At 45.2% G+C, this 10,909-nt stretch overlaps 1 protein-coding gene across 7 annotated transcripts; it reads right to left on the bottom strand.

Annotated features, from left to right (window-relative positions):
- Window positions 1–1,365: 1,365 nt before the first annotated feature.
- Window positions 1,366–10,796, bottom strand: LOC106896720 (ras-like GTP-binding protein RHO). Of its 7 annotated transcripts, none has more exons than XM_014956912.1 (5): window positions 10,308–10,796; window positions 9,259–9,382; window positions 5,579–8,243; window positions 4,254–4,894; window positions 1,843–3,467 (listed from the first exon to the last, which is right to left on the bottom strand). In XM_014956912.1, the coding sequence occupies exon 4, from the start codon at window positions 4,890–4,892 to the stop codon at window positions 4,299–4,301; it is 594 nt and encodes a 197-aa protein (XP_014812398.1). In that variant the 5' UTR covers window positions 4,893–4,894; window positions 5,579–8,243; window positions 9,259–9,382; window positions 10,308–10,796; the 3' UTR covers window positions 1,843–3,467; window positions 4,254–4,298. The 7 variants fall into 7 exon arrangements, 3 of the variants coding, with proteins under 3 accessions (XP_014812398.1, XP_014812397.1, XP_014812396.1); XM_014956911.1 differs by having other exon boundaries at window positions 9,218–9,382; XR_001413671.1 differs by lacking the exons at window positions 5,579–8,243; window positions 9,259–9,382; window positions 10,308–10,796 and adding an exon at window positions 1,448–1,495 and having other exon boundaries at window positions 2,343–2,435; window positions 3,167–3,467; window positions 4,254–5,051.
- Window positions 10,797–10,909: the final 113 nt, after the last annotated feature.

A 10,909-nucleotide genomic window follows, 5' to 3' on the forward strand; every position in this document is an offset into this window, starting at 1 on the left:
CCTGGCTCAAGTCTAGCCTGGATATTGACTGCTGGCATTTTGCTTCTATATGGATTCACCGCTATTGATTTTTGTTCTGGATTTAAAATATGGGCATGTGTCGTGGTTTCAGCCGAAATCACTGCAACTGAACCAACAGATGGCCCTTCAACCCCCCCCCCGAAAGAGGAGAGGAAGAGATAAGGAGATTGAAAAGTTTAGAATTAACTAAACTACTTTAATCAAAAATAATATTAAAATAAAAAAGAAGAAAATAATGAAATAGAGACAACACATATACAAAACCGTATCAAGCTCCCAGGATGACAGTCCCGTCACCAGCAGGCACTGGGGAAGTCCCAGACTGGACTCGGTGATGGACAGGAGCAGGATTCCAGCTCTGGAGTCAGGAACACATGGGGATCAAAGGCAGATGAACAGACAGGGTCCTCTTCGGACGTTGGCCATTGCAGGAAGAGAGTTGACCCTTTGATCCCTCAGCTTTTATACTGAGCATGGGGCAGATGGGATGGAATACCCCTGTTGGTCAGGTTTGGGTCACCTGTCCTGTCCATCCTGTCCATGTGACCCCTCTACGTTTTTCCGTTTCCGACCCTCTAAGGGGCAAATAATGAAAATTGGCTGACCTTGGTTGTTATAGCAATAAGTATAAGCAAGGGCCTCTCTGCACACCATTCCCTGGCATGTAGCACAAACATTGGTCTTATCACTCTGAGAAGGAACAGTTTTCTCCACAATATGCCGTTAATTTCAGAGAGTTAGAAAAGGCCTAACTAAAATGCAAAGTTACAGAACACAAAATTGATCCGGTTTTACCTCAAACCGGGCCAGCATGTATCACTTTCCCAGCGTCAGCCTCACGCAGACTTTCCAGCTCTCCCAGGGCTGAGAGCTGAGCTCCTCGCGTCCATGAGCACAACCACCACCCCAGCAGGCCCGGGGGCAGGAAGCCTAACACCAGCTGGAGGGGGTTGTATGTGCGCCCCAGGCTGCAGAGGCTCCTGAAGGCACAGTCCTGGATGGGAAGGATGAACCAGCCCCCACCAGACTCCACACTGCTATGGAGGGATGCCTCCTTCCAGCCACTTGGCAGTGCAGATGTGCAGAGTCTTCTTCTGTACGGTCCTACAGCCCGGAGCTTGTGGAGGAGGAGAGAAGCAACCCCAGATGTCTTAGACTAATATCCTGACTATACAGGACAAGGGGTAACTGTTTTAAACTGCAAGAGGGGAGATTTAGATTAGATATTAGGAAGAAATTCTTCACTGTGAGGGTGGTGAGACACTAGAACAGGTTGCCCAGAGAAGCTGTGGATGCCCCATCCCTGGAAGTGTTCAAGGCCAGGCTGGATGGGGCTTTGAGCAACCTGCTCTAGTAAGGGGGTGTCCTGGCTCACAGCAGAGGGGTTGGAACTCCATGATTTTTAAAGTCCCTTCCAACCCAAACCATTCTATGATTCTATGATATCCCCTTCTTGCTGAATCACAGGCCAATGCTAAAATACACACACACACACACACACAAAAAAAAGGCAACTATTGAGATTTCTCATGGGAGCCAGATGCCCTAAAACATGGACAACTGTCCAACAGATTTCTTGAACAGTCACATGGTAACCTGCTCTTGCAAAAGTGCTCTGAGACAGATAGAGAGGAGGAACATTTGGGGTTTTTGACAGAAGTGGCAAAAAAATAGAATTTATACAGCTTTAGCAAAAGGATGATGAAGAATCTCCCACGGATTTCTCTTTCCCAGTTGCAGAGGAGTATACAGTGGAAACATATTGCCAACCTCTTACTTCACATAAAAACAATAAAAATGTTAATGTTAAGAAACAGGAAGTACGATGAGTGTAACAACAGTTTATTTCAGAGATACTGGGAGTGAAACCAGTTACCCTTATCTTGAACAAAGCTCCCTTCTGGAGGAAAACACTTGCTTATTTAGACTGAAAACAGATGCCAGTCAATACGCTGACTACTAAGCAACATGCAGCATAAGCTCGGATTTGCCAAAATGGTCTCAATTTCCAAGTAGTGGTAACAGTAAGTGCTTAGGATCTCTGCAAAACTGCCTCTCTCCAATCCAGTCATAGAATCATAGAATTGTCTAGGTTGGAAGGGACCTTTAAGATCATCTAGTCCAACCATCGACCTAACTCTGATAAAAAAACCAAAAAACTAAATACCCCACATCAGAGGCACCTGAGACACCTGTGTTCTTTAACTTATCTGCAGTCCAATCCTCCCCACCCACCCACACACACATATAAAATGGAAATAACAATTTAAACCTATCTACATAAATACAGCTCTTTGAAATGTACTAATGTATGTTATTACCTGAAGCAGGAGAGCTCTTAGGCACGGCACACGTTCACATCCCAGTTCCATGGGGAGAAGAGTTTTAAAGTTTGGGTACAATATCAGGTAGCGCTGAGGGGATTATTACAGACAGAGAGGAGAGGAAATTGAGGTTAAGAATGGTCCAGGAGGGAAAAGGGAAAGCGCAAGGAAAGCAAGTCAAGAAAAAGAAAGCTCCAAGAAGTAGATGGCTCACAGTTACTTTAGGCAGCAGTTTAAGTTTCTCGGTTTTGAAAATGGAAATAGCACCTACTTATCACCAAGAGGTGGGCTGGTAATTCGTGTTGAAAAGTGCTCAGAGATTCTTGGAAGAAAGGTACGGTTGGAAATGTAAAGTGTCATCCTTAAAGCATTTGTTATTATGCCACAGCGTGATTGCAGACTTCAAAACGGCTACTAAAAAGTGATGTAGAGGGAAAGCAGCAATAATGAATACTTGGCTAACCCCAAGTATTTCTACCCGTGATACCATCAATAGACAAATACTGGTGGGAAGAACGGGTAAGAAAATAATCTTAGGTGTGTATTTTATTAGGTCTCTCACCTGGAAAAGCTAGTTTGCTAAGTGTACAGCTCCAGGTGGCATAATCGGTTTAGAAATTTGTGTTTACTCTTGTTTTGTTTCCCCCTGGGAAACTGTAACCAAGCTGCCAGAGTGATGAAACCACCACCGAGGAAGTCAGCAAAAGAAAGAGGTAGACTTCCATGTTCTCCTAGTTCATGACAGTTACACTCAATTAGCCTCGTACCTTCGCTATAGGGCCAGAAGGAGTTTACCTTAAACCATTTTTCTGCCCACTTACTGTGTTACTGCATGTGCCTTCAAATCCTGCAGTCACATTATTTGCCCACTCTCAGCATTGTGCCTTTAATGTCAGTCCATAACTCAGTTCCTTGGGCTGCCAGCAACCAGTGCTTTAGAGGAGGGAGGAGTATGGAGATGCACCCAACGCCTTGCCATTTTGGTCCATCTCTGTGCCTCTCTGAGATTTTCTGCTCAGGTTGACAGCATGTTTCAGTCTCTTTCCAGATTGATAATGACTTGCAAAGCTGAGAGAATGGCTGTTGGCATTCCCTTTACTTCACATCTTCTGCCTGCAAGTGCTAAGGAAAGACAGAAAAATTAAGATACATTCAGATCATAAGAACAAAGAGCTTTAGAAACTGAAGTCTGGTCTTTTTACTTCTCTCCCTGTAAGGTAGGCATTCTATCAAGAACTGGATTATTCTACCCCAGAGCAGGACTGTTTTACTCCAGTTTATTTAATTCTACATGAGGAAGAGGTGGAGATAGCACTGCCTTCACTGTACCCTATGCTATACATTGCATTCCTGATGCATTTATGGAGCCAAGCCCAGCCCAGCTCTATGAATGAATCTTAGAGAAAGTCAGACCTGTTCTGCCAGTCGGAAACCCACTGCTATTAGTACAGCAGACTATTGGATACGTGTGTGATGACACCCTTCCCTAAGGACATCCTTCAAGGAAGTGTATGGAAGGCAGCACATACAAGGAAACCATGTCAGCACAGCTGCTTGTCACTAAGCCTTGCAACCAGGAAGATTTACTGGATTTAGATTCACTGAGAAACATGTTCTTGTGCTTGTCCCAGTAGTTCTGGTTTAGGATCCTTTCCTAGTCTGTGTGCATCTCCCTTGACCAAAAAATGTCTGTGGAGAACTATATGTAGTTTGGTTGTTCCATTTCTTAAGACCTGTACTCAATGCCAATCTGGAATTGTGCTCCGCAGCATGTTTTGGAGGTGGAGAAGGAAACAAATCCAAGTTTTAAAGTGTGACACTGTGCAGACATAAAGGATTTTTTTTCCTCCTATAACATAAAAGCAGCCCTTAAAGCACTCTTGCACAGCAACGAAGACATCTGCTCACCTTTCCACGTCATGAAATCCAGCAACAAAATAATGTCCACTCCTCTTACAAAATTCGGCAGCGCCTGTAGTGCCTCTTTCTCCTCCTTTTCTCATTTAATGCACATTGGCTAATTATCTCCAGGGCTCTATCAACACCTTCTTTTGTCTTGGCAGAACACTCCAGGTAAGCATATGCCCCAATGCTGGCAGCTAAAGCTTTTCCTTCTGTGGCGTTAATTGGCTGGTTGCCTGGAGTAGTTAGTTTCTTCTTAATACCTTCCTCGCCCCTTAGTTCTATCTTGGTAGCCACCAGAATAATAGGTACAGTGGGGCAGAACATTTTGATTTCGGGAACCCAAAAATCAAGGATGTTTTGCTGTGAGTCAGGCCTGTCCACGGAGAAGCACATTAAGATGACGTCGGTGTCCCTGTAGAACACAGAGCGGAGATTTCGGTAACTGAATTCGTTCTTCCCTGCCACGTCGAAGAGAATTAGTTTCATCTCCTTCCCATCTACCTCCGTGTCAGCGGTGTAAGCGTCAAAGAGGGTTGGCTCGTAGGGCTGGGGAAGCTGTTGGTGATGCAGAGCAAAGAGGAGGCAGGTCTTACCACAGCGGTCGTCTCCGACCACAGTTAGCTTTCTCCTGAGTGCAGCCATCCCTTGAAAACCAAGATGAAGAACAAAATGGAAAAATTGATTAGTTTTAAGCTTTTGTGGAGGGTAAAAGGAAAAGAGGAGAGAAATCCCATAGTTGGGAATTCTTCCTCTTATCTCCTTTTTGTTCTCCATACTCCTGTCTTACCTTCATTTCCTATTTTTTCCCCTTTTAATTTCTCTGCTATCAGAGACAGTTCTCCATACTCCTGTCTTACCTTCATTCCCTATTTTTTTCCCCTTTTAATTTCTCTGCTATCAGAATATTCTGAAATTGTGAGTACCTTGCACTTGACTGTTATTACAGATCAAAAAATGAAGGTATAAACCAAGTCTGGATGTAACTAAAACTCCTGCAGTGCCCTATATTTCTGCTTTATCATCTCAGAGATTCTTTATGATCAGTGTTCAGTCCATAACAGATTTCATTTTCTAGATTGAATGACTTAATTTTGTGCGTGAGACGGAGTACAAAACAGTGTACTGAACAACTACCTGAATTGGCTTTATTGACTACATTTTTCCTGCCATGGTCTGCCAGTAGAATTCTACCGCTGGCGACAGCTATCCTGTGTAAGTCCCTGCTGCTTTTCCTCAGACATCTCTTGTCACGTGGGAGTAAAGAACGTGTTCTCAGTCCTCGTATATTCACTATTAATTTATAAGAGATAGAAGTTTCTCAGACTTACAGGACAATGATTTCCAGCATCAACCTTCTTCTCTTTCTTGACGTTCAGTATTAGATTGGTTTCTTTTAATATTGTTGCTGCTTCAGCTCCCTTAAGTCACTGGTTCCCCTGCAGAGAGAACCTACCACCACTCTTCAAAGACTGTCATGATGACCACAGTATTTAAAGGAATAGGTTGCTGTTTCTTAATATAGCCAACCAATCTACAAAGGGAACCTGATGACATCATTGTTTTTTAAGGAAACCTACTTTACTGGCAATAAAGTGGAAGTTACACAATTCATTAACAAATCATAGCATGTTTACTTTAGAAATTTCCTCGTTCCTATTGCAAAAGAGTCATCCTGAGTGAGCATTTCAGTACTGAGTGGCTCAAACTACTTGGGGGCGGGAGGGAGGCTGACAGTACTACAGTGTAAAGCAGCAGCAGACCTGCCAGACAGACCCTCAAGACACCCCTTTCCAGATCTGCTGAGGCATCGTAAGGAAAGGAATTGCAGAATCAAAGAATGGATGAGGTGGGAAGGGACCATCTAGTCCACCCTACCCTGCTCAGAGTGGGGTCAACTGAAGCAGGCTGCTCAGAAATGTGTCCAGTTGGGTTTTGGAGTCTCCACAGCCTCTCTGGGCAGCCTTTTCCAGTGTTTGATCATCCTCAAAGTAGTGAAATGAAGTCTATCAAGTGGACAATCTAAAGAGAGAGAACTGTGCAGTGTTAAGGATATTAGCCTGAAGTCCAGAAACCAAGACTGAATTCCCTGTTGGCATCGGACAAGTCATTTCTATTCTCTCTGTCTCAATTTTCCTGGTAGACAAAGACTGTGAGGTGTCTGCAACCACTGAAAACTGAGAACAAAGGGAACCGGAGGTGGATTCATTTGGTCTCTGCAGAGAGAACTGTTTCCGAAGGCACTACCGGGGATGCAGACACGTAACTGCTGATGAGTAGTTATGTGGTCAGCCCATTTATTTCATACAGCTACACAAGAGTTCTTCAACTGAGATGAAGGCGTTTAGATCTAAAATTTTTTGCTTAAGGACGAGGAACTTGTTTTTGACTTCACTTGAACAATGTGAAGTCAGCTGAAGACCTAAGGCCACTTCAGTTTTCTGTGTCGGTCTAATTTTACCCTACCAGACCATATTTCCTGACTGTGAATCTGATTGCCTGGCCATGGGAACTGGACAAAAATAAAGTTGTCAGCTTCTGACTTGCCCCACTTATTCCCTGGAAAAGTGGTGCCAGTGGGTCTCATACAGCATTTCTTGTGTGGGATGACGTGCTTTTACCTGCCTTCTACTTAGCCTAAACCTCTGTATGAAAATACACAGGTCTTTTTCACCTTCTCTTTCTGTGCCTTGGCATTCCAGTTTCCGGATCTGGCTTCTCTGCTGAGAGCACTGATCACAAGGGGACCTGAGAGTTGAATTCTGTTCTCTTCAGGGACACCAGAAAGCAAAGGACCTGCTGTGACACGCCACAAGCGGCCTGGTTCCTGTACGTCCCAGAAACTCTCAGCAGCTCAGAGAGACAGACACTTAACGCTTCTGCCTGTCCCCCCGCAGCTACTCAGAGCTTTTTAGCACTAACCTGTAAACTGCTCATATTTAGCTGGCTCTTGCTTTCCTTACTTCACCGAGGGGCTTTGCCTGCATGAGGACTGCAGGATGCTTGTTGCTAGCGTTAGGAGTCGGTGTGTGGGACTCAGGATGCCATTACTGGCACACACGGCTCCCTCAGCACGTTCAGCCACAGCAGGCAATGTACTCACTTGCCTACTTATTGACAAAAAGGAGAAAAATTACCTTCCCCACCGAGCTTCCACGCTTTTGGTACAGATTTATGCTTGAACACAAAATTATCTGAGTTACAGACATGCCCTTTAGAAAATCTGTTTAGCAAAAAGAGGGGGGAAGGGGGAACATAATCTGGAAACAATCTCCAGTAATTGACTGGAATTGTCTTCTCAGCAACAAAAAATGCCAATTGGATTAAATCAAGTAAAAAACAAAAGGCTGTGTTTTAATCTCAAAACCACCAGCACAAGCAACGAAAGCTAAGAAGTGGTGTCTTCTTTCTCCTCGTTCATACTTTCTTCATCAATCATACAGATGTATGTGGTGCAGCAGAACTAATGCTCTGCTTAGAGAGTGCACATTTAGGGATTACTGGAAGTGAAGTTTCAGCTTTCTATAAGACGTTCAGTTTAGCATATCATGCAGATTTGATCAGAAGATATAAAAGTTACGACATAGAGTTCAAATTCACCCCTGAAATACGTGAGCTGGCTACATTCCCTGGTGCCTTCTGGACCACGACCATGCTTGAATACAGAATCGGTCCTGTACAAAATTCCCTGAGGAGAAGAAAAAGCCACCTCATCCCAGAGTCTCTTTTCATTATTTTCTTCCCAGGTTTTCCGCCTCTGCTCTCGGGGACCACCCCAAGAAGGAAGCATAAGCACTTCCACAGATTATTATCCACCATGCTCATTTGCAGTGCTCTTTCTGTTGCGCTCGCAGCGCTGCCACGCTGGTCAGATTCCCATTTTCCCTGATGCACTGACCCAGGCAAGAAGAGAAGAGTATTCCTGTGTACAGCTCAGCTCTGCCCCTGATCTCCACTGTTCTTGAAGCTGGTTCACTCCATGCTTTCATGGATGGGCTGAAGAAATAAGAAGAGAAGCAAATATATCTAACTGGGAAGATAATATAAATTAAGGGTCTTTTCACTTCCACTTAGACAGCTCAGAGTAGGTACCACATAGTGCACTGGTATTTACGGGCTAAATCCACTGCAGGAGAAAGGTGGCAGGTAGCAAATTTACACAAAGTATGAAACCCAGGCCATGATCAAGTTCCACATATTTCACATTTAAGTATAAATGTGTGATAACCACAGTGACGTAGATGTTCCCTGCAGGAGTGTACCCTAGGACAGTGAAAAGAGCGCAATGTCATCCCGAGTGAGTCACAAGGCTGGGTCTCCCGATATAAAGCCTCTGAAAAAAAATAAATAAAGCATTTGAAACTTTAGGTCAAGCAATTACATAGCCTTTGCTTCAGTCTTTCTTGAAAGGTGAGAAATGAAACATCAGGCCCTTTGCCTTCAGCCCGTGTGGAAGATGCTAGATGCAGATGCAAGACTTCACTAGAAAATTAGGGAATTATGGCCCAGACCATAGCTGGGTGATGGAACCATATCTGTACTGTTCAATTACAAGAAGAGTCCCTGCTATGGGTTTGACTTGGGTTAGTTGGACCTTTGCAGAGTATTTCCTTAGGATAGTCCGGGACCAGCAGACAGTCTGGATGTGGCCACTCCGCTTTGAATTCTAAGAGTTAAAGAGGATGAACGTGGACCATTTATTTTGCTTTCTCTACACCCAGGCATGGTGATAATTGCACTCTGGGTGAACAACAGAGCCGTGTGCTTTGAAATGAATTTCTCTATTTCCCTACCTTTCACGGCACAGCACAGATCAACATAATTGCTCATTTGGATGTTTCTTTTTTCCATGTAATGAAGCGCTTTGCTCAGGAAAAGACAAAACCCAAGATCCAGGGATGATTCTTTGTGCCGCCCAGAAGACAAACAAAAAACGGATTCAAAAAGCACATTTAAGCAGCACCTCTCACCATCTCCAAAAGCAGCTGCAGCTTTTCCTGCTGCCACTCACCCCAGAGGTGGAGATTTCCAGCTCTGGAGCTCCAGGGAAGGCGGTGTCCAGGCCGGCGGGGCCGCCGCAAGGTGGCTCTGAACTCCAGTGAAAAACCCACCGGCAGTTGAACGTCGCTGAAGAGCTTCAAAGAGACAACAGCAAATGTATTTAGAAGCCTTACGTTATACAGCAAAACTAACTCTATCCGCCTAACAGAACGGCTCCACACGCTTGTAATTATATTTATGGAGAAAACAGCTACAAGCTGCCAATGCTCCATCGGCAGGAGGACGTGCCAGCGTGGGGAAGACTTCCACATAGATGACTTTTAGTCATTTCACGAGGAATTTAAAACTGTGAGCAGTGACAACAAACATAAAGGGACAATGCAGAGCAGAAATGTAGCCTGTTAAAAGGCCACGGGTACTGTAGAACGCCAACGCCTATGACTACACCTTATTTCTGGGGTTTTTTCAACCATCAGTTTGGATGTATTTTGTTCACTTCGTGTAAAATGTGCTGTGCAAACTATGTAAGATCAAGGTACAAATCCATCCATCACCATCCAGGGACATGCTCTTTTGACAGGGAGAAATGGGAATTACAAAAATCTCACAGAAGATGAATTACATTTCCGTGTCTAGGATCAAGTGAACCATGAGTGAACCATTTGCCCTATTGACACATGCTGCTGTAAGTCTGCTGCAAGTAACTTGTCAGGCAACTCGATACACTCAGTGATGCATTCTGTCTTCAAGCGGGTATTTTTAGATACCATTTTTAATAACAATCACACTGTTCAAACCAGCTATTTTTGGTTTATTCGCTAATGCCAGTGCTGCCTGGCAAAAGAGGACCATCCAACCCTGAGAGGCAGTAGCCACGGGACATCGTTTAGGTGGAAATGCTCACGGGGAAGAAGCTTGAGACAACACCCAGTTAAACAGAAATTGCTGCAACGGGGAGGTAGTGAACGGCTGGCAGTAATTTCACAGTGTGAGCCTTTACCGTGCACGGCTTTATTAACACACCCAGCGCCAGCCAGCATTTTATGTTGAGGTACTTACACCCTGTCCTCCAAGCAGTCTGAAACTCCAGTCTTTTGCACTCATTTATTTTCCACACTCTATTTTTTCATTACTGTGACTTCCGATCTCTCCGCAAATTGAGACCAAAAGGGCGTTTCAGTTCAAGTCTGCTACTTCTCCCTGTTCATAACTCCTCAGTTCCCTTTTGGCCAACAGCTGGCAGGAGAGAGACTAGAACATGATAAATTTTTTTCCTTTAAGGAGAGGAAGTGGTCGAGTCCTGCGTTTTCCCAGTTAATATCCAGCGAAGGCTTTTATTTAACCACCTGCAATACTCTCAGCTCCGCTCCGCTTGGGCTGTAAAGCCTGTCTCCCAGAGACAGCGGGGGGGGCTCCTCCAGGGGCACGCCTCGGCCGGGGGACCTGCTCCGGCCTCCTTCGGGGGTGCGGCGGGACCGCTGCCCGCTGAGCGCCGTCAGCCTCCCGCGGAGCCCGCCTCATAGCCCGGCCTGCCGCCTCACCTCACCTCACCTCACCTCACGGCCCGGCCCGGCTTGTCCCCTCACAGCCCGGCCGCACTCGCCTCAGAGCTCGGCCCACCGCCCCACGGCCCGGCTCCAGCTGCCCCTGAACCACCAGCC

This window comes from Calidris pugnax, unplaced genomic scaffold (genome assembly GCF_001431845.1).
Source record: "Calidris pugnax isolate Ruff unplaced genomic scaffold, ASM143184v1 scaffold171, whole genome shotgun sequence".
Lineage (NCBI taxonomy): Eukaryota > Metazoa > Chordata > Aves > Charadriiformes > Scolopacidae > Calidris > Calidris pugnax.